The sequence below is a fragment of the Miniopterus natalensis genome, chromosome 14, assembly GCF_054644295.1.
Source record: "Miniopterus natalensis isolate mMinNat1 chromosome 14, mMinNat1.hap1, whole genome shotgun sequence".
NCBI classification, from domain to species: domain Eukaryota; kingdom Metazoa; phylum Chordata; class Mammalia; order Chiroptera; family Miniopteridae; genus Miniopterus; species Miniopterus natalensis.
This window is the reverse complement of record NC_142094.1, coordinates 35,572,097-35,599,961: the sequence shown is the minus strand read 5'-3', so window position 1 is coordinate 35,599,961 and position 27,865 is coordinate 35,572,097. Positions and strand designations below refer to the sequence as shown.

General features: G+C 39.8%; 1 protein-coding gene across 1 annotated transcript; it reads right to left on the bottom strand.

Moving 5' to 3' along the window:
• Positions 1–495: 495 nt before the first annotated feature.
• On the bottom strand, positions 496–27,865 carry FAS (Fas cell surface death receptor). Its single transcript, XM_087824238.1, is given in 9 exon segments — positions 496–2,111; positions 2,866–2,890; positions 3,863–3,921; positions 5,346–5,430; positions 5,564–5,618; positions 7,382–7,490; positions 8,549–8,686; positions 12,676–12,841; positions 27,830–27,865. Coding segments are annotated over 9 exon segments (1,005 nt in total). The 5' UTR covers positions 27,860–27,865; the 3' UTR covers positions 496–1,773.

Below are 27,865 nucleotides of genomic sequence, written 5' to 3'. Positions count from 1 at the left end.
AAAGAATGCAGACTGTCTCCTTAATGGTTTTGTATTGATTACATGTTGAAATAATACTTTAGGAATAATGGGTTAAATATATATATTATTAAAATTAAATTTTAAAAGGGAGAGAGTCCAGTGGTAACCAAGTAGCCACAATGGGAAATATACAGGAAAGACTATTTCAAAATCCCTGTTGAGCTTTCTTATGACTAAAACCCACCTTTTGAAATATTTACTTTCTAGCCACATTTCCAGCGCCTTACATAGATCCTGCCATAATCGATCCTCACATAATCAGTAATAACGTGTTGTTGGGAAGGGTTTTCTTGGCAGCAACGGCCTATGAAGGGTATCCTCTCACTACCGAAAGGAGCTTAAAAGGTAAATACTTCCTGAGAGGCCAAAGAAAGCATTGAAGACCCATAAAGAGATTACATGTAGCCGTAGTTAGAGAAAATGGAAACAAACACACAAAACACAAGAACCCAACAAAAAAGGAATAACCAGAAATACCAAAAAAAAATTTTAATTAAACACTTTTACCTATATTTTATATTTCCAAATACAAACCTTCCATCCGTGGAAGCTATTTAGGTCGTTTGAAGCATCCATTTCAGTTTGTAACCATCTTCAGTTTACATATATACAAATATAAATATTATTTACTAAAATTCACATTAATGTACATGTTTTGAAGTGTCTAAGGACGTGGCAGTGGGGAGAAGCTGCAGGAAATAGCAAGAACAAGTCCTAAAACCTGGGGATGATTTCACCTTCACTATGTATAAGCTGCATTCTTAGCAAGGGACAGAGCAAAGTAAGAATCTACATATCAACTTTGGTGGTAGACATGGGTTCGTGAGATGCCACGAAACTACCTTCTGTAAGAGCAGTGAGTCTCTCCAAACCTGGCTAGCAGTTTCTAAGAGCAGCAGTGGCTTTTGGTGGCTCACTGTATTTCACAGATATTGTTTTCAGGTTTGGGAGTATAAAGACAATCAAGACGTACATCAAGGAAAAAATGGAGAGGTGGCAAAGCTCTAGGAATGCTTCCTGATCGACATGTTTTGGCACCTGAGAAGGAAGTCAGTTATTTTGATCCAGTTGGAGGGCATACAAATATAAAATTTCAAGCATGATAACGGAGTCTGTGTTTTCTATGTGAATTCAAGATTGAAATATTTCACAATGAAATGCCAATAATCTGTGTAAGCATCTTTGAAGTAGAACCTTATTTAAATTCTGCTTTCAGAGGTACACACAAGCTTTCCCTGAATATGCTCAGAGTTGTAAACAAAACTGACAAACGTTGTAAAACCTCTGGAATCATCCTGGAGCTGGGCAGGTAATTTAGAGGCAGAGTTGCCTTTCCAGTGATTGTGACGTTGCATCAGAGGTCATAGCTTCTGTTGATTCATCAAAGGGGTCAGCCTGTAGATGGACTTTTGTATTCACATACCATAATTATATTTGCATCTACAGAATCATACATTAGATGCTAGCGCATGATTCCAATGTTTTGTCTTTGCAAACACACCTATTTGCATACTTAACATACCTCTGCATTTATTCTTAACCATGCCTGTCTAAATTTTAAACATCCTTGAAGGTAAAATCAGGAGATCCTTGAAACCCGTAAATATATAGCTCTGCAAGTCTAATAAATGTAAAAAAGAAAACATACCTAGTAAAAAGTCAAGCAACATTTTCAGCATCCACCTAACATTTTCAAACACAAATTTTTCTATTGGTTGTCTAGACTCAAAACTGAGTGAGTTGTTTTTCACTTTAGACTGAACTTTGGCTTTCATTTCTGTTTTAGATGTTAGCATTTTCATGTCCATTAACACTGTTCGTTAGGACTATATTGGAAATTTTCTCTGCAAGAGCACAAAGATTGGCATTTTTGAGACTTGTAATCAAAGTGACACATGCACCTTTCTTCCCGTGACATTGATACCAATTACGGAGCAGCTGGATCTTCTGTTCAGCTGTATCTTGGAGATAGTTATTCTTGATTTCATCTATTTTGGCTTCACTGATACCATTCTTCCTAACAAACTCTTTAACTTGAGTGAATGTCATTTGCTCAGCAATAGAGCTCATATGTTCATCCAAGTCGATGTCTGAAAAAAAAGAATAGTCTCTGAAAATTTGTTCTTGTGAATGAAATTTCCATGACTGAAACCATGTTTATTTCTCCTCTTGTAGTATTTAAGAATACAGGTTAGTCCTAGAGATCTAAAGAGCTGACAGTGAAACCCAAACACAGAAACCACCTTATCTTCTAATCCCAGCTCCTCCTATATCCCCAGTAATTTGCTCTATGACCTGAGCAAGATACATAACATCTCTGTGTCTTCTTTTCTCATCTATGAAGGGGTTGGAAAAGATCACCTCGAACATCCCCTATGGATCTGATGTTCAATGACCTACAAACCTAATAGACAGGTGAAGAGTTTATGATCATTCTTATTTCTGAATCACAGCTCAAAAATGATAACTGAGTAGAATTATAAATGTTGTTACAGAGCTGGAACACACCAATAATAACTGAGTCTATAATTCAGATTAACCTCTAAGTCAAGTTAGGCAGGAGTTCTGTAAGATACCTAAATGTTGGTAAAGAAAAATTTTCCAAAGCCTCAGAATATCGTGCCTCCTTGCTAGCTGATTTATTTTTAACTAGGAATATTAGTTATAAATTTAAACAAACTGCCTGAGAAACCCTTGATGGTAAAAAGAACTGTAAATTTAAAGAATAGCAAATAGCAAGACCCCACAATATTTCACTGAAATTAGCAACATTATCTTATTCTAAAATTGGCCTCCTGCTCCTATGGAAGCCATCTCTACGAAATAAAATGATAAAAGCCTTACCTGCTAAAGCCAATGGGGACATTTCCTGGAGAGAAACGCATGGAGGGAAAGGAAAAGATAAAAATATATTTAGAATAGTCAAAATGTAATCTTTTAATTCTTCCTTAATACTGAAGGAAGTATAATCAGTTGCTTGACATATAAAATTAGCTAGACTAAGTGATTAAAAAGGATTCTTTCATCATTCAAATTTTTATTCTGAAAGGTTCCAGCATTGCCAGAAACTAAGGAATATTGGCTTATTTTTTACACATTCAAGGAATGTGTTGAGATTATGCTTCACATAGACTCATGAAACATGCTAAACATTATCATTCCAAAATTCTCTTTACTGTAACTATTCTTATTTTTGACATGAGAAAATGATTTAAATTGAAATTATTTTGTACTATGTTGATTTAAAAAAACCTAACTCCCACTGAGCCCTCGCCCCAAATGAGAAAATCATTATTCATGAAGTGAACTTGGGTTTCTTCCCTGTGTAACTTACGCTACTTGAAATGCTTTGCTCCCATGTCGGAAAAAAAATATGGTGAGAGCTATGGTAACAAGTGGCTGGAGAAAGCTGAGCTGTGCCCTTATAATGGGCTCTGAGAGCCATCTCTGTGCCTGGGCTTGGATCCCAAGCCCATGCCCTGGGGCAGGGTGTCTGCAGTCTCCTGCAAGGATAACACCAGCGCGCAACAGGAGCTTGGCCACTGACTTTACCCAGCCCACCTTGGGCGCCCTCCCACTTGAGCCCTTTGTTAACTCTTCTGTTGTGTGGAGCTTACTTAAAATTGGGCATCATATCTGAATTATTTTTTGATGCCCTCTAACTCATACGTACACACACATAATAAATGTTTGTTCTTTAAAAGTGGCAAATAAAAAGTTGAATTATTACTTTATGTTTTTAAGAAAGCTGATGCACTATTTTTTAAAAGTGGCAAATAAAAAGTTAAATTACTACTTTCTCTATGTTTTTAAGAAAGTGGATGCATGTTTCAACACTTACAGTATTTTCAGGTGTAGATTCACAGTGAACATTATTATTCCTGCGCCGTCTTTTCACAGCTAAAACTGAAAGAAATTTCTATCAGACTCAGGTCCTAGCCTTGTAGGAAGCACTGCTCTCACACTAGAGAAGCGTGAGAAAGAAACAGAAATTCATTGAAACTTAAAGTGACCGAACACCCAAGAGACAGCATTGTCCTGATTTTGGACAATCCCAGCCCACCAGGTCAAGTGTTCTAGAGATATGCCACATCTTAACTGAGATGTCCAATACCTCACACTGACCTAGCATGAAGCTGGCTTCTGGTTATTATATGTCATCACCATTCCCTCTCACCAACTTGGAGCTGATGTCATGGCTACAGCAGGGCATAGAAGAATAAGATATGGAAAGTTGACCTCAGCTTGCCAAGGAGTGGCATTTAATGCCCAGAAATTCAATTACATGCACTTATAAATAACTCAACTATACACACTCAATGAATATATGCCTTAAAGTCAGTAAGAGATGGAAGAAAGGGATCTGTAAGTCTGCAAGCATGGTTTTAGTGTTTAAACATAGAGTACTGTATTATTTTTAGCTGAACAACCTCTAAAGGCAAGGAAACCTCTTTACCTTCAACTGAACTGAAGAAACAGAGGCTTATTCCAACAGAGAAGGAAAGACTGAATGCTTCAGTGATTGAATGTTGTACCACCGTGTATTTTATGATTTAAAGGGATTTTTCTGGACTAATTATAATTACACCCAATTTTGGCTTATCTGATGATTTTACTAGGTAACCCTTGCATAAAATGTATTGCACAATATTGTAAATTATGATGGAGAAATAATAAAAAATCATGGAGTTTGAACAAGGGTGAGGAGGCACGGAGAGGGATGAATTTATCAAGTGTCCCCTGCAATGCCTTTCCCAGGAAGGCCCTTGCTTTTTTTTTTTTTTTATGTTTTTATTGATTTTAGAGAGAGAGGAAGGAGGGGTATAGAGAGATAGAAACATCGGCAAGGAGAAACACAGACTGAATGCCTCCCACATGTCCCCTGCTGGGGACTGAGCCCGAAACCAGGGCATGTGCCCTGACCAGGAATCGAACCAGTGACCTCTTGGTTCATGGGTTGATGCTCAACCACTGAGCCACACCAGCTGGCACTTGCTCCTTGTGTTCTTTTAATGCCTGGTGTAATCTCGATGAACAGTGAAGGATTCTTGGCAAACCTGGCTGCTGCCTGCATAAAAACATAGGGCGTATGGAAAAGCCTACTCAATGCCCCCAAAAGGCTGCTCAAAAACAGTAACTGAGGGATATAATCAATCTATTCCTATCAGCTCTCGTGAATGCATTTAGTGGCAGGAATTAAAAATATAACAGAACTAGCTACCTACCTGGTAGAAGCTTTCTTATAGGTAGGAGACAGGAAAATTCTTTGAACAAGTACTTCCCAAGTTATTTCAATGTGCAACTTGAACAAAGTAAGAACTTACACCAAACTATGAATGCAATTGGAATCAGGCCCAGGACCAAGAACCACAGGTAGTTATTGCTGGATCCTATAGATTGAAACATTGGACATTTTACATGAAAATAAGCCATCTTTAAGATTAAACAAGGTACTCTCAAAGAATCAAAAGGAATTGGCTTCATATTTTACTGTGAAAATAAGAGAAAGGAGAGTATATTAATTAAAAAAGTAATAATAACCTTTACATCTGGTATCCTGGGTTGCTGTGCAATCCTCAGCGATTCCATGTTTACACCTAGAAAAAAATATAGAGGAAATTCAAAAAGGCTGGTAGGCTGATTCCTTGATCACTTTCAATGACACACTATAAATCTGGGGCCATTATACTGATTTTTGCATCTCTGGCAAACATATTCCCTCAAATATTTCTAGATTAGCATCTAAAGCTGATAAAGATTTGTAACATAATTTGGATGTTTGGATAAACAAAGAATGACTATGTTTTAAAATACCCAGAGTTAAAGGAAGGTAATGAAGTGTTGACATATAAGAAAAAGAATGAAATAGACCTTAGCACAAACTTAAAATTGGGAATGAGCTGTGCTCTTAAAATACTAGGAGACAATCATAAGCTACCAAAAACAATTTCAAGGCAGTTCCATAGAACAATAAAAATGGCCAGACAATAGCCACTGCCCATGATGCTACTGAGGGAGCCTACTCAGCAGGCCCTTAGAGGCTTTGCCTTTTAACATCAAGTGGTGATTAGGACACTCAAGAGGTTTCTGTGGGTTTTCTTCTGATAGTCAAACACTGACCAAGTCTGAATTAAAGCTTGGCTCTGCCCATTGTCTAACTAGGTAGTTTGAACAAGTCACTTAATTACCATGAGCCTGTTTTCTCAGCAATAATAAGGAGACAATATTATCTGCTTGAAAAGGCTATGGTGAGAAAAAAGTTAAACGAAGATTATGAAGTATTTAGAACTACTATTATTGTTATTATTTGACTTACATTAGTCCCTCCCCCAACCCCAATTCCTACTTCTGTCATCATGAGGGCTATCTCAGGCACTTGGGGCTAGAAAGGAGAAGCTAGGTTAATTGCACAAACCTTTAATTTTTTCCAGTAAATAAGAGACATTGAGCATGATGCCCCTACTTTTCAAGTCTACTAGGTGAACTCCTAAATGATTCCTAAGATGAATTACAAGTTCAAGGGGAGGTACATTGATATAACCTTATTATATTTACATGTATGCAAAACAATGTCTTACAAAGTAAAAGCTATTTTTATAATACATATTACTCAATCTGATCTTCACAGAAATGAGACCAGTAAGACAAGTGACAATTATCTGCATCCTAATGTGTGAGGAAACTGAAGCTCAGAGAGGTTAAGTGATCTGCTCAAACACACTCAGTTAATCAGAAGAAAAATGAGATGCCCAATCAGGTTTTCTAACTTTGGGTCTAAACCAGGTGCTTCAGCATGAAAGACAAGGCCCTCCATGATCTGGCCCTGGCTCCTTTTCAGTCTTTCCTACACTCCAGCCAGATACCCTGTTCTCTGGAGCGTCCTCTGTCTCTTTGCAGCTGTTGTTTTCCTTCCTGAAATATCCTTTAGATCCATGTACACCTTCCTTCAAGACTCAAGCCATGTGCCATATCTTCACTGAACCTCCCAAGCAGGGTTGAAAGGTTCTGTATAACACATAACACCCTAGGCACGAGTCTCTGCTGATGAGTGCCATGTGGAGTTGATCAATAACCATGCCTTTTTTCACTCTCTCTGCCTCTAGCCTTAGAGCTTCGATGCCAGGGATGTGTCTTGCTCATACTGTTAGCTTAAGCGGCCAGCAGTGTCAAGCACGCAGGAGGCATTCAATACATGTCTGGAGACTGGATATCTGAATGAACAAACAGCTATCTAGTTATTTGGAGGCAAAGCAAGACTAGAACCCAAATTCTTGACTCTCAGACTGTGTTGTTTCCCCCTAGGAAGATATACCTCTCAAAGTATATCTAGTGTTTTAATCAGAAAATGATTAAAACTTACATGGTGCAAGGGTTACAGTGTTCACATGGAGGAGTGTCACAAAAAAAGTTTGATTTGCATCTGCACTTGATATTCTGGGTCCTGGTACAGTTTGTTTCCACTTCTAAGCCTAGAAATCCAATTTGCAGACAATTAGTTATAGCAGCTAGTTATAAACTGGCTATGAAAATGATGGGCAGGAGCTGAATAGGTTTTTGAGATCCACTGCTTACATGAACAGTCACACCATCATGAATACAAGTACTGTTTAGGAATACAACTAGTGTTTAAATGCAAAACAGGCAACCCCAGGCTGAAATGGTTGAAATCATTCAGCAGAGTTTTAAGTGGATAGACAATCTAGCAACCCACACAACCACACCTTTGTTTAAGTAGCTCCCCTGTTCTTCTAGTCTAAAGCCTGGCTACTCAAAGTGTGGCCTGTGGACCACGAGCATCAGCTTCACCTGGTAGCTTATTAGAAATGCAGATTGTCAGGCCTCATCCCAACCTCGGCAGGCAGACCACTGCCAAAGCCCACATTCAGAGATTCTGATTTAATTGGTCTAAGGTGGGACCTAAACATTGGCATTTCTCACAGCTCCCTATGTGATGCTAATGTACAGCCAGGGTTGAGAAACATTGCTTTAGGGCTCCAATCGAGACAAGAAATATGTCCAGAGACTTCTTAATGTCAAGCAAAAGTGGGAGTACTTCTGTTATATTTTAATCTGGGCCCTCAAAATAGAGTGGGACAGTCATGAAAGTATAGGGCCCCAATTGGAATTATCAGGACAAACCCAATCCCCAAAGAAGGTGGAGCATCCCACCCACCTCTCAAGATCCTTTGTCCTTAGATCTGAAGGTTTCTGAGCTTTTTCTGGCCATGAACGAAAGCCACTACACAAGCATAAATCAAGACGGGAAAAAAATTTCTGCATTTTTTGATTGGATCTTACGAACCTTGTTCACAGGGTTCACATTCAGTCAGTCTCCTACAGATAAGCGTCTAGCCCAGTGATTAGCTCAGTCCCTGGTCCTGCTTCACCCATCAGCCCCATCTTGTCCCTTCCTGTACACCAACATGGCATCAGAATAGGTCCCAATTTCCAATTACAGGCATGTTATGAGTGATTCTACATCGAGTACCACAAATGGACACTTTGAATTGCTTGTTAAGACACTTACCGTGTTCTCCATCACAAATTCCACACTTTCTGCATTTATAAGAATAATGTTCCTTGTCTGTGAACTCCACCCCTTCCAGGCAGGACACGCAGACTAGTTTGTCCCCATTGGCTCCGCAGTCACTTTTTTTTCGTTCACCTGCCAAAAAAAATAATGGAGAAAGTATTTGAATGTAACAACATGGGAAGTATGCAAGGATGAGAGTAAAATGTTAGAAAAGGGGAACTGGGCTAATGATCTATAAACACAAGAGGGGGGAGGGTTATTCTAAAAATCATGTCAAGAGGCAGAAAGTCTCCGGAGACAAAAGCTGAATGAGTGACTGAAGGAATATGCCTACAGAAATAGGGTGATGTGACAGGGGGAAAGGAAGCTAGAATGACCAAATGCACTGGGGAAAATGCCTTTACTAACTTTTTGGTGGGGGAGGAGAGGGGTTGTAGGTATGTATTCACGGTGGAGATGGCCGCCACTGGCCACTGAGATGACCTAAGGCATTCACCTTGCTCTGGATTCTCATTTTATTTTCCGAAGTCCACAGATCCTGATAAGAGTATAGTGTAAGGAAAAGGACATTTGAAGTTCTAAAGACCTTGGTCAAATCTCTAGTAGTCCCATGATCTTTAAGAAAGTGCTTACTCCCTCTGAGCCTACAATTCTTCATGCATATGATGGAGATAATAGCACTTCTCTTGCATTGCTCCCAGAACTGGACAGGACCTGGCTCGAAAATGCTCACAGTCCCTTCTCTTTCCCCTTTCCTTCTGCCCCTTTGCCATTAAGGGTCAGAGTATGTTTTGATGGGCAGGTATGAACATATTTGTAACAAAATTTATCATCAGATTTATTATCTTAATGTACACATTTCAAATAATATTCGCATTTACTTTCATTTACTTTAAAAATAAAACAAGTTATTATATTGCTATTAGTATGCATTATACAACAATGCCTTCTCCTGGAAATTTAATTTATTTAACAAGTGTTTATTAAAGGCTATTGTGTTCAAGGCACTTCCCAGGAGCTGGAGGCACTACAGGAAATAAAGCTTTGGTCTCCAAGACTTCACATTCTCAGGGTAGAAGCACACAACACACAAATAAGTATATGACATCAAGTGGTGATAAGTGCTATGGGGAAAACTAGATTAGGGCAAAATAAAGATAAATAATGAAGAAGAAAGTGAAAGAAAATATAGAGGGGAATCTAAGAGAAAAGCATGACTGGTGACTCCAATGACTAATATAACTAATTAAGAGTAAGCAAAGTCTAATCTGCCCTATGCACATGTACAGGAAAAATAACTTACGCTGTCTTTCTTAGGTACATGACTTTCTCAACAATCTCACAGCATTCTTTTTGATAAAACAAAATATTTACTACATGATAAAATTAATTTAAACATGTATGGCATTTTAGTAAATAAAAACACTATTCCATCAATAGAAAAAAATAAGCAAACTATGGAAACCAGGAATCTAATTGAAACATAGTGCACTGGGGTTTTATAACACTGTGGCAACACTTAAAACCAAGCCAAAGTACAATTTTATTTGCTTGTCAGTCATATTATCCTGGTTTCTAAATGAATTGTCCTCTTTGATGAACTACCTTGCAGAATGTGCCCAGCACAATGCCTACGGCATGACAGGGATAGAATAAATCACAGGTTTTTTCTTTGCTCCAATGTACACAACTTAAATTTATCAAAATATAAAAAATGAGTAGGTGTTTTCTTGAAAATAATAAATTTTTCTCTGAGTATAATTGTACATATGCTCACTGTGGAAAATTTGGAAAAGGCAGGAAAGTACAAGTAGCACCTATATATCAATTAACCTGAGATATTCATTGTTATCATTTTGGTGCATTCCTACAATACCAATATACATATATATACATATACATATGAGTGTATATATATGTAATATGTGCATGTAAATATGTATGTGACATATACAATACACTGTAAAATTCTTAGTGGATATGGTGATGTGGTAAAGACTTTTTTGATTGAAAATCACTAAAGAAATACTGTATTTTATTTTAATTTATAGAGTATAGCTATATAATTATTTGTCAGTCTTGTGATGTAGAACAAAGTTATTAGAATTCCAGATTCTTTCTTACTAAAATCATATCCAAAATGCATCACCTATGGTTTCTCTCTCTCTCTCTCTCTCTCTCATTCCCTCCTCCTTTCCTTCCTTTCCTTTCCTTTCCTTTCCTTTCCTTTCCTTTCCTTTCCTTTCCTTTCCTTTCCTTTCCTTTCCTTTCCTTTCCTTTCCTTTCCTTTCCTTTCCTTTCCTTTCCTTTCTTTTTGATGGAAAGAAAATTTAAAGACATTAATAATCTGTATGAAAGGCTTCCAAGATTTTTAAGATTTTTTTCCACTGATTTTGCCCTCACCTAATTTATCAACTCAGTTTAGCAACTCAACTTTACGTAAGTTCTCCAGCATTCAAACTAGTTTTGGCAGAAATAAAATCTGCCTTCTCTTTGTATTTATATACCATTGATTATATAATATTTAACTAAATCATATATTTCTATCACAACACCCATAAGCATAAACAGATTTGGAAGCAATCTGAATACTGACAAACCCTAAAATTCAACCAGAAGGAGTAGAAGTGGGAGGAGTGTTCAGCACGCATTGGATGCCGTCCAGGATATTTTAGAGACGGAGCAGAGAGAATCAGTTAATTCAGCCAGCAGATCAGCTATAAATCCATTAAGGGAATATATGTACATTGAGGAGCTTATTAGAAATATATTAAAAAAACAAGACTTAGATTGAACATAATATTCCAGCATTTGACAACTCCAAAATTTACTTAATTCCACATCATTGGGTATCATAATGAAATGTCATGTGTACAGTATTTTCCTTTATTTTGACTATTTTCCTAAGGCATTTTCCTATAAATCAGTAGGTAAAAACTTTTTCAAGTTTTTGACCCACATATCCAAATTTCTTTCTTAAAAAGAAATGGTAGTATATGAAAGTTATTATCTCATCAGCAAACTCACCAAGGCTGAGATCACTCCTTAAATGAAAGTAAAACAAAGTAAAACAAAAGAAGCAAACAGACAAAAATCCTTGACAGTTTGACATGCAGAGCAAATTGTCTTGGTTTTAATTTGCATTTTAGGTTCTAAAAAATATGAACGATCTGAATTCATAGGACAAACTGATTGCACTGAGCAAGTTATCAAAATTCAGGAGGCCATTCTTCATTCCCATTTGGAGAAGAGTAAATGGGCTTAAGTACAAAAGAGTTGGATTATAAGGGAGATCTTTCCTAAGGGTTATTAAAAGCTGGTGAGGAGGCCAAGGGAGACTGGTAAAATCTTCTTATAAACATGACCCATTCCTGTTCAGCAGTTTGAAGGCTGGAATCTTGGGAGGCCAACCATGAATCCCTACTACAATTCTTTATGATTCTGGGAATCTGTCACATAAATCCACATGTTGTTTTCTTTTATCTTCCTGTCTTACTTCACAAAGCAGCAAGAAGAGACTCATGTCTGTATGAAACCATGGTCAACTATGTTGAAAAAACGCTTGCACAATTGCATTCTGCTTAGCTTCTAATTTGCTGGTGTTTGAAGGATTTCTGATCTGAAACTGGTTTGCATTTCAAAATACTGATTTTTAAAAACCGTTGGTTTTGTCTGTTGCTTTTCTAGCTCAGCTAGTTATTAAGCTGCAAATGCAAATGCATTTTGCATGCTTCAGTGTCTTCTCGTTGAGCAGAAGTACTGAGATACTTGCTTTCAGAATGCCACAATTTTTATGATATGTTCTAATCAATTCGGAGGTGATGAGCTTTAATATTCACAAATGAGTCTTCTCTTGCTAATGGAAAATGCAACTAAATAGATAAATCATCCTCAGAAGTACATATCATTTGTAAAATATATTTGTTTATACCCACATCAAACAAGTGTGATAAAGGTGAATTGAACTGGTCTTGGGAAAATAATTTCATAGTTGGTTTTTCTTCTCAGTAATGCAGTTATGCAGGAGAACCAAACACTGTAAAAACGTTTCCTTCATTATTACTATGTGCTATTCCTCACTCTGACTCTCACTCTAATTGCTGGATGTGTGTGTAACATACCAGGAAGACATGGTAGGCAGCAGAATTGTCCCTGACGTTGCTGGCCTTCCGGGCACCCAGCCTCCCTTTTGGTAATATTCTTACTCCATTTCAACAGCTCAGAGTTGCTATTAGTCACTTGGGCACTGCCACCTTTAGTCAATGATCCAGCAAGAAAGGTAAGTATCTGCAAAAGAAAAGCATGAAGAGAATTTTGTTGACTTCTGAACTAAACAGCTTGGTAAGCAAGGACCAACTGCCCAAATGGCTGGATTTGCCACAGTAAACAGGCAGAATCAGTGCGGGGCTCCATCTATCTTTGACTCACCTCCAGAAAAAGGAGCAGATCCATTGACCAGATCTTGGGCTCTCCAAACTACCCTAGAAACAGCATCATGAGTGGTAGGAGCCAGGGCTCTGGGCTCAAAAGTAAACACTGGCTCCCAATACTGGCCTGGTGACTCTGGGTCAAAGTCACTTAAATTCTCTGAGCCTTTGTTTTTTTTAAATCTATAAATTGGAAATAATCTCTTCTTCGTGTATTTGTTAATTGAATAGAATAATGCATTTAAAGGTCTTAGTACAATTCCTGACTCACAATAAATAGGTGCTCAGGAAGTATTATTATTATTCATTATTATTGTTATTATTATAAAGTTCTACTGAGGGGCAGCAAAGTGGAATAGGAAAAACCATGACATTTCAAAATGACGGCTGTTTGAATCCCAGCTCTGCCGCCAACACTGTGACTTTAGGCAACTTATATAACCTCACTGATCCCCAATTTCCTCATCTGTACTCCCTGTCTTGAAGGGTTAAGGGTTATTGTGAAGATAAAAAGTGATCATTTCTTCCAAACCTGACACTAGGATTATAGCACGTTCTATTTTCTTCCCTTTTTATACATAGCCATAGAATCAACAGTTTTGATCAATCCTTCTGATTATCAAATCATACAATAATTCTAACAGAATTTTCTTCACCTTTATTCAGGAAAAAATGAACTTCACTTAATAGAGAGCCAATCTTTAATCTATTTTTGGTTCCTTTCTTCTAGAGAGAAAAAAAGCCCATAAGTCTAAGTGATGTTGTGTCAAATTTATCTGTTACAGACTAGAGCCCTCAAAAATGTTTGGGCCCCGGCCGGGTGGCTCAGTTGGCTGGAGCATCCCATACACCAAAAAGGTTGGGGGTCCGATTCCCGGTCAGGGCACATACCCAGGTCGCGGGTTTGATCCCAGTTGGGACATGCATGTGAGGCAACCAATTGATGTTTCTCTCTCTCTCTCTCTCAAATCCATAAACATATCCTCAGGTGAGGATTTAAAAAAAAAAAATGTTTGGGAGCACTTGGGATTAATTTCTAGTTGCTTCTTTTCCTGGATTTCCTAGTATTTATTTTTTGTCTCTCTAAACATAAATTCAAAAAATCTCTCAACTTATGTGGAATATGTAAATTTTATTGCCACACATCAGAAAAATTTAAACTATTAGTTCTGGGGATTTTTTTCTTCAAGGTCATTTTTCATAGTTTCATGGCATATATATTTTTTGTATTTTATGGTACAGTAATAACACTGACAGCTTCTGAATCAAGAGAACTAAATGTTCTACACATATAAATCACTGCCACAGAGTCCCTGCCTCTTCCATTTCAGCTATTCCTCTTGTGTCACCAAAGCCTGTATCCCCTTCAGGTCACAGGATACCACAGACCTCCAAAGCAGGAATCAGGAAGATGTGGTTGTCCACTCTCCTCCTGAGATGAATGTATTTTAAAATGCATTACTAATATCTAGTCTTCCAAGAGGGAAAATGACACCAAAATATCAAGAAAATATCTGACTTGTTCAAGGTCACTCCTTAGCAAAAGATAGAGAGCTAGGACTTGTCTAAGTCTCCCAACTCCTATTGCAGTGTTGTATCCCTTATACACAAGAGGCAGGTGAATTTACCAGAGAATATAGCTTACTCCCCATATATGAATAATTCTATGTAAGAACAGCTAAAACTAAGACACAGAGCAGAGGAATTATGTCTAAACATGCTGTCTTCACTATCAAACCACTGACTCTTCAATCCAACAGACATTTCTTGAGCACCTACTATGTGCCAGGGTCAGGGATGAAAAACATTGATTGTAATAAAAATGGAATGTGTAGTTTCCAAAAGCAGATTTGCACATAGGCATGTTATGTGTAATAGATTAATAATGGGGATGTTTTACACTTTATATTTGCATGACTCTTACTTTTAAAAACACATTTGAATCTATGATCTTTTCATGAAGCTTTGAACAAAAAATTTTATTAGCATCAATTTCTCTTCTCAGGATGACAGTTCCCTACTTTTTAGTTTCTCTATAGGTCATCCTGTCATCCTGTTAATATCAGTTCTCCTTCTAGATCAGAGAATTTATAGCTAATAAATAGTAATTGGATTTGGCACTCCAGAAAACAATAATGCGACTGAAAGCATACCAAATTGCTAACATGGGAAGGGCTTTCAAATGAAAATCATTCACATTTTAAGACCCTTATTCCATTACTACCTCACTGCTCTTTGGTAGCCTGGAATTAAATATACTAACCATTTAACATTCCAGATATTGCCAGCACAGGAAAATTCTCAAATCAATATAAAATCTTTCTGTAGCTAGATCAGTAAGTCTTATTTGCAACAGAGAGTGGAAAACTAACTCTAAGCAACCAAACCGAGCAGGAGCAATTCTTTTCTGCCGTCGGCCGCCTCGGTTGCTGTAAGAGGGACTTAATAGTGAGACATTACTGCTTTCCTTTTCTTTCAGTTCTCATTTCTCTTCAGAAACAGAAGAGATTCAAACTCAAAGGGATTTATAGGTATTGAGCTAGTCAAAATTGACAAGGGAAAGGCATCCAGAGTTGATACCCAACTCTGTGTGTGTGTGTGTGTGTGTGTGTGTCCATCCCATGGCTAGAGGGCCCTATCCCCCTTGGTATGCTTATTTCATCCAACACTCATGAGACTATATCATAAGCAGGCCCACAGTCTTTGCTTTAAATAATCAAGTGATCAGGGGCATAGCACATTTTATATTTGTGGAGTGTTACATTAGTGCTATTTCTGAAAAACTGTGCATATACTCAGCTTTCTAGAGCTGTCTAAAAGAAATGTACTTTCTGACTTGTTTTTAGTTTTGAAGTTTTTAACTGGAAATCATTATCTACTGTGCAAAATACATTAAGAATCCGAGCAATGTGACTCCTGGAGTGGAGCACTGAAGAGACACACATATCCTGGCCACGAAGCACAGACACCAACCTCCTCTCATATTTGCCCACACCTGCTTCACAGAGTCAAATTTCTGGCAACACTTCTTATTTCGTTCAACATCAAAAAATTATGTCAAGAATAAAAAAGAAAAATGGGTCTGAAGAGCATGTTGTGACTGCTACATGATGAGATGTAAGCAGTGCTCTATATAGCTTGTATTTTTTTAAAAAATTGCATTAATTCAAGATTGCAGTGTACAACGATTTAACCCAAACTTTCCAAGCAGAAACTGGGGCATTTTGACTGTGACAAGGCAGAAAAGGCACAAAGAACTAAGTGATCTGAATGCTCAAAACATTTTTATCAGAAAAGCTTTTGAAAAGATGGGAAAATAGGTTAAATCAAAGCTCTGAAATTATGGGCCTGCTCATAATATAGTCTCATGAGTATTAGATGAAATTAGCATACCAAGGTAAATTATAAACAAATGGGAAAAAAGAGGAATAAAATAATTTTAAATCTCCGTCATAATAAAGATTAGAAAATCAGAGAAAACTCAATTGTATATTCTGCTGGGAATAATAATATTACTACTCCATTAATCAATTAATTAATTGAGCAAATACTTTGTTGAGTACCAGACGGATGCCTTGGAACAGAGCAATGAACAGATAAAAACTCTGCTCTCGTGGAGTTTATATCTAAGTGAAATGTATTACTGTGTGTATGGAAAGAGAGAGAAAGAAAGAGATTAATTTTGAGGAACTGGCTCATGCAATTGTGGAAGCTCGGCAAGTCCACAGTCTGATGGGGTAGGCGAGCAGGCTGTAGAATCAGGAAAAAGCAGTCTGAGGGCAGAATTCTTTCTTCCTGGGGGAAGAAGAAATTCCTTCCTCAGTTGTTCTATTAAGGCCTTTAACTGATTGGATGAAGCCTACTCACATTATGGAGGGTTATCTCCTTTACTTGTTTACCAATTAAAATGTTCATTTCATCACAAAAATACCTTCACAAAAACATCCAACCTAATGTTTGACCAAATATCTGGGCACCATGGTCCAGTCACGTTGACACATAAAATTAAGTATCATAGAGGGGAAGATGATAAAGAAATATGCAATATGTCAGAGAGGGATAGTGCTATTTACAGGAATAAAGCCAGTGTGATGTCATGGAGATTTCGAGGGGGGAGCAATGCTGCTTTAGAAAGAGTGGCCTGGGAAGGCCACTGAAGAAAAGGAAATTTGGGCAGTGTCTTGAGAGAGGTGCAGGTGGAGAGCTGTGTGGATGGATATCCAGGAAGGGCTTTCTAGGCAGGTCACACTCAGAGGAGCCTGACTTGGCCAAAGTGGGGAAGTATCTGAGTTCCTCAGCAAAAACATCATTAGCAGCTTGCTGTTAACTTAACTAAAGATTAATGTCTCCAGAACCACACAGGTTATTAACATTTTAACTCGGGACACCATAGTGGGATCAGATGGCCAACCATAACCATAGGTGCTGCAACCTCATCGAATTCTGGAATGTCAACACAGAAAGGGACCATAAGCATCTGGTCAGCTTCCAGATGGATTTTTAAACAGATCTCTTCAAGTTTTTCATTATCTAGAAGATTTTAATATTTTCTACAATTAGGACATTTGCTCCTCTCTCTCCCGAGTCATTCATGAAAATGTAAAGAGCACCAATCCCTACAGATGTAACAATGGGAGCTGTCACCTACCCCACCATTCTGTTGACACTGTTTCTGTAAATGCTGATTCTGACTAAACTGTAGCTTGCATCAGGGGTGGGGCACATCCGGCCCTCGGGTGTGTAAGGCCTGCAAAATCATTTGGTCTGGCCCTGCCAAGGCCTCACCAAAGAGAAGCAGTTCCAGCCATCACATTAAGGGTGAATTAATTAAATATGTGACCAAATATAGCAGGCTAATTTTTAAGTTGATGATTTTGTATGGCCCACGAATGATGTTATAAATATCCAAATGGCCCTTGGCAGAAAAAAGGTTCCCCACCCGTTAGATAAGCAGAATGTGTGTATATGAATCCTAGGAACTAACTTCAGAAAATATGGACTCCAACCTTCAGTCATCCCAGTTCTGGGAGATTTGCTAACCTTCAACCATAGAACCAGGATGATGCACACCAGACCATCACTGGATTGGCTTTGAGTGGACTGCGCTGGCCCGCACACAGAACTTTTCAAACCCCGCCTCTTGATTTCTTTGTTCTGCTTTGCCTGTCCCTCCTTATAAAAACCTCTGCCTGCCTTGAGATGTTCAGATGGGCTTTCTGACAAGAGTCCCCCATCTCCTCAGGTGACTGGCACTTGAATAAAGCCACTTTCCTTTTTCACAAGCATCTGTCTCACAAATTTGGTTTTTGTGGCGGCAGGCAGCCGAACTTGGGTTCTGGTTAAGCAGAGTCGTTTCCCCATTCCCTCATAACATTTGCCTGGCCTTTTACAAAGTTCATTCACATATATCACTGAGTGGTAGTTACAATAAACCTGTGCGTGAGAATTACAACGGTCTTATTCTATAGTTGAGGAAGCTGAGTGCAGAGTACATGAATTAACTTGTCCAATAATCCACAATTAGGAGTGGTTAAGGGAGCACTTGGCACTTCAGGCCCAAATATGGGCTCTGTTTCAGGGTCACAAATTAGTTTCCTAATTGCTTTTCCAAAGTTTAGGCATGCAAAGAACTCAATTTGTGTTTAGACAATGGTTGGTAAGAAGCATAAGTGTTAGTCAAAGCAAATGCATGTTGGATGTGCGTATTTGGGGGGGGGGGGGGGGCAGTGAAATTCTCTGAGAACCATGAGTCAATCCCAAGGTCTCTAGTCTGGAAAATTGTAGCAGGACCTTCAAGGCTAGGGTTTTGGCTGGCAAGAAGGTGGAATTTTCCATCCCTGGTCTGGTCTGCAGTTTGGGAGGAAGCAGTTTCCCTCTGACCAATCTGAAAGCTGAGTCTGAGAACAGGCACAAGGCTCACCGCAAGTGCAATCTCTTGCATGGGTGGGGACCTGAAATGCACAAACCGGAAATCTTCCTATACTAGGATCTTTGCATTGCTCCCTTTGAAACACTTAGAAACAGGGCTAAATGAGAGTTTGGCCACACTAGGTGGGTTGATATCTCATTGTCCTCTGCTGCCAAAAACACAAAAGGAAAAACACATGAAGCTCAGCTGATTAATTATGCTCACTTGCTTTCTAGACTTTCAGTTACTTAGCAACACTAGAAGAAAAAGAAATTCTAAAAATACCATGAATAGTTCACCACTTCCAATTATATAATGCACCTCTAACATATTTGTGTAAAAAATAAGGAAACTGTAATGACATTTTGTAGTAGGTACATTATTGAAAAATTGAAATAAAAATAAATAAAACAAAATGTTCTACATGAAAGAGGTAAGTGAAGATTCTATGCATTTTTAAATTTTTTTGAAAATGTATAAATAAAAGGTAATCTTATCGCAATAAAGTCTTCTTTCTTCCTTAAGATTGGGAAGACCAGGAGAGAGAGCGTTGAGGCAGGGGGAGTAAGTTACTGGTTAAACCTCTGACTGATCAAGCAATAAGTAAAGTAAAATGAGGAGCCTAGAAAATTCCATTAGGGATTAGATTTTGAGTTTAGTGCTAGCGTTTGAAAAATAGTTCTCAAAACCCTGACGGACATCAGGATCAAGTAGTGATGCTTTAAAAAATAAAGTGCTTAGGTCTCACTGCAGACCCGAAGAATCAGGATCTTGGAGAAGGAGGCTCTCCTTGTAATTATCTTAAACAAGAGCCCCAGTTATTGGGGTGCTCACTGCCATGGAGAAAAATTTGGCTCTGGGAAACGTAATCAATGGTGAGCAGGTTACATTTACATGTGAGGAGATTAAAGCTTTACAGATTAACAACATCTGTGCTCTGCACTTGCAAATCCGAATTTGACTTTTCATGGAGAAATAACAACCTTTCCAAAAAGAAGCCCGAAAACACAAGTCACCTTTGGTGGAAGAAAAAGATAATAGACGGGCTATAAAATCCTAACCTGGAGCCCTGGAGTCCTCATGTGCAGGGGAGCCACGGCGGGAACGCAGGAGGCAAGCATCCTGGCGGACAGAGCAGGATGGGTCCGAGGGGCCTGTCTAACAGGAGAGGCCCTCAAACAAAAGGAACAGCCATTTGGTTCAGAGGAGTGAGCGCCGGGGGGGCATGTGGGGCCACATTTTCCATTTTTAAAGAGAAACCAAAACCCTCCAACATTTAAATGGTGGCGACTAATATTAAAAATATATACATACACATATATACATATTATGTGTGTCAATACCATGCAGTCTAAACAAAACAGTCTGGGGCAGTGTAGCCCAATTTTTGAAATTAGGCCTAAATCCATCCTGACACTTATGTGAAAAAACAAACAGTCTACTAGGATCTAGAAAACTTTTCTGAGGATGGCTGGACACCAAAGCTCAATCTTCAGCAAGGGGCAAGAGCCTTAATCCACTTGCTCTAAGTTAATTCTCTATCTCTTTCTCCTTCCCCTCTTCTCTCTCCCTGTCTCAGTCTCTGTCCCCCCTCTCCCTCTAAGATCTTTGCCCTCAGAAATTAATATTGACCTTTCTCACATCGCATATTTTTATGGCCTGCCAGCACACAGAGGGGAGTAAATCTATAACGCTGCAGTTCTTAACCAAAGAACAGCCTGTTGTTAATGAATCCAATGCCAAGTTTATTGTAAATATGCAAGTTTATCCCAGTCCACAGCTTAACAAAACCTGTAGTAGGTTTGCTTGCTTTGCTGGGCTGTGTACATTTGCCAAATGAATTTGTAGTAAGATTTGCAAATTTACAAGATTTCTTTGCTCAAAATGCATAACTTCATACTAAATTCACTACCATCCCCACTTAGTGAAACCTGTACCAGTTGTCCAATATTGCTATGAATGCTCTTTCTAAATGCCATCGGTGGGAGTGTCCTGATTGCACAAGAGTTCAATTCAAATCAAGGAGGGAGCTGTGATCAAAGGGGAAGGTGAAGTCACCAATCTTACAGTAAGCAACTTCTTTCTAATTTAAGCTTTACTTCAAAAACAATAAGGTAGGCAAGTAGACTGAATTATTTGTTCTTGTTTAAGACTGAATTAAAGATACTTAATTGGTGTTAAGAGTCCAACCACATAAAAAGTTGAAGACACTTTTATTTTTATTTTTAAAGCAAAGGTCTCCAGAAAATAAGAATAACTTATTATGTAGTTAAATGCTGTTTTTCCACTTTTGTGAACAGATGCACACACACAGCAAAGAATACAATACATACATATGGTATGTGTCTATACCATGTGGGCTAAACAAGACACAGACTGTGGCAGTGTAGACCCAATTTCTAAAATCAGGCCTAAATCTATAAAGACACTCATGTGAAAAAACAGTATACTAGGATCTAGAAACCTTTTGTAAGGTACTTATGATAGTTCTAAAATAATTTTAGGTAATAAGATATATATATATTAATATCTACAAGATTTTGGTAATATATATATCAGTACATTTAAGAAATGTTTCCTTTATAGTAAATTATAAGTAATAAAATAATGTGATAAGAATTATAGTAATCTAAGGTCATTTAATTAATGTTCTCTCTAAAACACATCCAATAAAAATTATGAGATGAAAATTATGTAGAAATAGAAAAAGATTTATGTATACACCAAGTGATAAAAAGGAAACTATAAACAGCAATGAATAAATATGCAATTTTGTATATGTGTACACAAGGTCAGGAGGCTGTAAGTAAAATAAAAACACTTGTATTAGGTCGTGAAATAATGAATGACTTTTTCAAGAATTACTTTTTGTTTCACATCACATGATCAATGTCTCTATTTAAACAGAAGAAAGATTTTGTGTCACTGTTCTAATTTGGTTTAACTTGTTTTTTATCTTATGAATCAAGTTTTAAATTATGCCTTTTTATCATAAGTAAATAGTCTTATTACTTATTAGAAAACATGTGCTCATTAAGGGACTTTTGAGGCCCAAGATAATTTGCCAAAAGGTATTTAACTCACTAGGGGTTTTCAAGTGGGGGATTTCCTTATTCAGGATTTTGGCCATTTCTTAGAAAATAAGTTATTCTCTCCAGCTGGCAGTTGTGCTATGGTGATCCAGCTGCCCTAAAGCATTCTCACAACCTTCAGAGATTCCTTTGAAATACTGACACTTCCACTATAAGAACTATTTAAAAGGAAATTACTTGGTTAGTGTCCCAAAGAGGTTTATTCAGAAATAGCATCCGAATCTTGGGTCCTCTTTGCCAGAGGGTTCAGTTGCACAGGTTCCCCCTGAGAAGTGTTGGGTCTCAATCCCAAGCCGGGCTTCCCAGCGTAAAAGCACCAGAGCTCGGGAAGAGGCACCCACATAACATCTGGCTGTGAAAATCAGCGGGGATTCTGCCCACCAGGGAGAAATAGGAGTCTGCTGGAGACACAGGTGCCTTCCTAAAAAGCTAATGCACAAAATCTTTTCCACACCTACTCACCCTGGGACCCGGCGGAGGGAGGGAGGAGTGGACTAGAGTCACTTGAGGAGAGACTATGGTTTGTGGCTCTGGGGAGAGAGCTGAAGGGCCACCCACCAGGATTTCTGTGCTGAGTGATTCTCCCATATCACAAATATCATCTTTCTTGGGTGGAGCACTCCCCTCCATATGGCATCAGCCTGGGGGAATGACATTGCCTCACCCTCTGGACTCCCTGTTGTCTCACCCTGCGGAACTTGTGTTCTACTGAGCAGTCAGCTGCCTGGGCCGGAGTGCAGAGGTCGGGGAAGACTCAGGGGATGTCAGTGACTAAGTTGTGTGGCTTTAGGGCAGGGGCCACACCCTCCAATTTCTCATGAATCTGACCGTCCCTATGCTTCCCCATCATGGAAGATCCGCTAGCCCCACACTTGGGGCTCTTGGCAAATCCAGCCCCCAGACTCCTAGTGGCTCCACTGTGCTGAGGTCTGGACAGAATCTAGGAAAGGTTGAGTTCTATGTTTGAGAGGCGGGGGCCACTCCCTCCCACCATCCCTCAAGCCTGACTGGCACCTCCCCTTCCTGGGAAATCCACTAGCTCTATCCTCCGGACTCCTGACGGCCACACCCTGCTGAGATGGAATTCCTGACAGAATCTGGGACCGACTGAGTTGTGTGATTCTAGGACAAGCGCCATTTTTCTCTCACATGCCAGACGGGTGAAGAGTCCTCCCTTCACACAGCCAAATCTTGGTCTCTATCAGCCTGATAAACTTTGCTGGCCTCCCACTGATGATTTCCTGAGACTCTGCCACACTACAAAGGTGTGTGAGCACCCAGCAGGTGGCAGCTAAACTTGGTCTATCCTGGGACATTTGCTGAGTTGCCTCAGATCCAACACTGGCACTAAGTTTAAACCTCTATCAATTGCTGAACACCACTCACCCCTACCTGGTGACACACTGAGAATGCACCTCATGCAACCTGAGTACCTCCAGAGGTTCAGTAACTGAGTCTAACAGGCAATTGGCAGGCTGAGGCATGTGGAAGCAGATCTTGGGGAGCCTTGGGCCTTTTGCTGACCTGCCACTGGGCTCAGCGCTGGTGGAAGCCAATTTGGTGTGCAGCTTGGTCCTTCCCATGCACACCAAGGCCCAAAGAGGCAGCCACAAACTGTGAATCACTTTGTATCTCCAAAGAGGTTGCCCAGGGCTAGTCATAAGCAGTGTCTGACATTGATCTGCACGTAGAGTCCCTCCAAAAAGGCCCCAGAACAGATATACCCAATGGCCAGCTTCAGACAACAACAGAGCAGGATTCAATTCACTTTACAAGTGGCATATCAAAAGGGAGATCTCAGGAGGCACCAGACCCTGCTGAAGTGTAATCTGCTTCCTATGGTCAGCACCTGCACAGCAGCTTGTACGTTGTCCTCACAGTCATCCAGCCTTAGGGAAGACCTCATCCATGCATGGGTCAATAGTAATCAACACTCAGTTACAACAGGCAGGCCCACATAACCCACATAAGGGACATTCCTGGAGCACCCAGCCCAGCTGGTCAAGGAGACTGTGAAATAGGGTCCAACTGGACACCTACCACATAAGGCCACCATACGGAGACTGAGAGACATAGCAGATCTACCTAATACATAGAAACAAATATAAAGAGGCAGTCAAAATGGGGAGACAAAGAAAATAAAATAACAAGAGAAATCTCCAGAAAAAGAGCTAAATCAAATGAAGGTAAGCAATTTACCAGATATAAAGTTAAAAAAAAAAAATGGTTATGAGAATGCTCAAAAAGCTTAGTGAGGACTTTAACAGCATGAAAAAGGTCATAGAAACCATAAAAAACAATCAGTAAGAAATGAAGAATACAATATCTGAAATGAAGAATTCACTAGAAAGAATAAACAGTAGATTAGATGATGCAGAGGATCCAATCAGCAATTTGAAAGACAAGATAGCAGAAAACACCTAGTCAGAGCAGCAAAAAGAAAAAAGAATTTTAAAAAATTTGGATAGTTTAAGGGACCTTTGGGACAACATGAAGCATAACAACATCCACATAATAAGGATACCAGAAGGAGAGAGAGTGCAAGGGACTGAGAACTTATTTGAAGGAATAATGACTGCAAACTTCCCTACTTTGGTGAAGGAAAAGGACATGTAAGTCCAGGAAGTGCAGAGAGCCCCAAGCAAAATGAACCCAAAGAGGCAGGTGGAAGTTGAAGAGGGCATAAAGGGAATAGTGATGGGAAAAAATTTTTTTTAATTAAAAAAAAGATGAACCCAGAGAGGCTCATACCAAGACATATCATAATTAAAACAGCAAAGGTTAAAGGCAAAGCGAGAATCTTAAAAGCAGCAAGAGAAAAGCAGTGAGTTACCTACAAGGGAGCTCCCGTAAGACTGTCAGTCGATTTCTCAACAGAATTATTTTAGGCCAGAATGCATTGGCATGAAATATTCAAAGTGATGAAAAGCAGGACCCTACAACCAAGACTACTATACCCAGCAAGGCTACCATTTAAAATTGAAGGAGAAATAAAGTGCTTCCCAGACAAGAAAAAACTGAAGGAGTTTGTTTCCACCAAACCAGTATTACAAGAAATGTTAAAGGGTCTTCTTTAAGGAGAAGAAGGAAAAGCAAAAAGCAGAGGAACATAGTTAAGACAATAAAATGGCTATAATCACTTTAATTGTAAATGGCTTAAATGCCCCAATCCAAAAACGTAGGGTAGCTGAATGCATAAGAAGCAAGGCCCATTTATATGCTGTCTACAAGAGACTCACCTCAGAAGAAAAGATACGCACAGACTAAAAGCAAAGGGATGGAAAAGATATTTCATGCAAACGGAAAGAAAAAAAAAAGCTAGGGAAGTAATACCTATATCTGACAAAATAGACGTTAAAAGAAAGGTTATAGTAAGAGAGGAAGAAGGACACTACATAATAATAAAGGGAGCAATCCAACAAAAGAATATAACCTTTGTAAACATTTTTACAACCAACATAGGAGCACCTAAGTAGAAAAGGCAAGTCTTGATGGACATAAAGGGAGAAATCAACACTAATACAATCATAGGAGGGGATCTTAACACCCCATTGATATCAATGAATAGGTATTCCAGACAGAAAATCAACAAGGAAACAGCACACCAGATCAGATGGATTTAACTAATATTTTCAGGGCATTTTACGCCAAAGCAGTAGAATACACAAGTGCACATGGAACATTTTCTAGGACAGATCACATGTTAAGACACAAAACAAGTCTCAGTAAATTTAAAAAGATTAAAATCATACCAAGCATCTTCTCTGACAGAGTTATGTCAGTTTTTTTCTTTTTACTCATCTGCATTTATAAATTATATTTAATAAACCTTAATTTTCTAGGCCACATATATAAATACAGGGTGTCCCAAAATACATATACACACACTTTGAATAATTATAAAGGCAGAGATTATTAAAATACATCTAGTTTTCAAAATTAAATTATCAGCTGTTAAAGTGTGTATACATTTTTGGGACACCCTGTATAGTAAACAAATTATATTTATAATGTTATAGATATTATAATAATATGTATGTATAAAAATGTATGTATATAGATGACTATATGTGTGTGCATGCATTCTTTTAGAAAAGCAAGGTGTCCTTTGTACTTTAAATATGCACCTCTGGTAAAGATGCTGTAGTATAAAGTTAAATAAGCACAGCTACCAGGTTTGATAATTTTGCTACACATACTGGTATTGCTGTACCTAGAAGTAGGAGAGATTTCCAAAGCAAACAACACTGCAATAAGGAAGAGAAGGATGAGGGTTTTTATTATTATTGTTGTTGATTGATTTTAGAGAGAGAGAGGAAGGGAGGGAGGGAAACATTGATGTGCTGTTCCACTTACTTATGCATTCATTATTTGATTCTTGTTATATGCCCTGATTGGGGATCAAACTCACACCTTCGGCCTATCAGGATGACACTTTAACCAACTGACCTACACCCTAGCGTTTGGGATTGTATAAATGATTTTTCAGTTTTGCACCTTAAATTTTCTCTAAGGAACTTCTAAAGGAACCCAAATGTTGCATCTTATTTCTGAAGGGACCAGAGAGAATTTTTTTTTTTTCCCAGTCATAAGATGGTGCCAGACATTACTGTGTTTGTTTGTTTGTTTCCTTTTAACTCTTGGTTTTTCTGGAAATGGTTGCAATCAACAAACAGCCTGGGCTTTGGAATCAGATCTAAATGAAATCCCTGCCACCTCCTAGCTGTGCGATCTTAGTTGAATAACTTAAACGCTCTGACTCCATTTCGCCGGCTGCAAAACGGAGATGAGGGCATCTTCCTCCCTGCGCAGCTGCCGTGCAAACGGCCTGAGATCCCCTATGTCAACACTCCGAACACAGTGCCTGGAACTGCGGCGGGACCCAATAAAATAAGAACCTACTGGCTTTCAGGGGGGCTGCGGGATTCCAATGAGCCTCCCGGGCCAAGATTCTTCCATCAGCCATGGTGAAAGCGGCATTTCTGAGAGGCCCGCCTCCAGGAGGCGGCGCTGCTCGCGCTGCGGGGCCACGTGCAGGCGCCGGGGCGCGCGCCCGCAGGTGCCGGCGCGGCCGGGCTTCCTCCGGCCGCCGCAGCAGCGCGAGCTCCGGGAGGACCCGAGAGGGAAAGGGGCAGGAGGAAAAACGCACACAGACACACACACAAACAGAACTGGGACCGTGACTTGCAGTCTAAGGGGAGGGACTCGGGACTCGGGAAGGGAAACAAAAACAGTTTCTTTTTCTGCGTCGCGATAAGAGAGTAAACAAGGCGCCGGCAGCGCCGAGAGAGCTTTTGTGAGAAAGGGGGCGGTCCCGGCTCCTGGAAAACGCTGGCCCGGGCGGAGCTGTTTCCTAAACTTGACAACTGCCAGGAAAAGGGCAACGTGGGTGCCCGCGACCCCGCTCGGCCACCTCGTGGAGCGCACCCGCCCACCGGCCCGGAGGCGGACCTTTCGGCTGGAGGCTGGACGTGTAGGGACTGGTCCCGGAGACCCCCTCGTCTCTCCGGCCCAGCGGTCCCTCCAGCGACCCCGAACCTCCCAGGTGCCCGCCTGCCGCCGCCCGCGCCCACCTCTCGGGGCGGCGCCCGGCGGCTCCCCTAACGCACCCGGAGCTGTTTCCTCTGCCTCCCATCACGCCCCAAGAAAAGCGAGTTGCCGGGTTTTCTGAGACCAGACTCGCAACAAAAGTTCCAGCAGCCTCCGGGGCCAGTCTCTCCAAAGCCGGCGAGGGCCGCCCGCAGCCCGGACCCCGCGCGCGCATCCCGGGCCACACCGCGCCCGGCCCGGCCCTACAGCGCCAGCCGCCGGCCGGGCGGGAGCCGCACCTGGGCGCGGGGAGACTCACCAGCGCCAGAAGAGCCCGGACGCGGGACATGGCTGG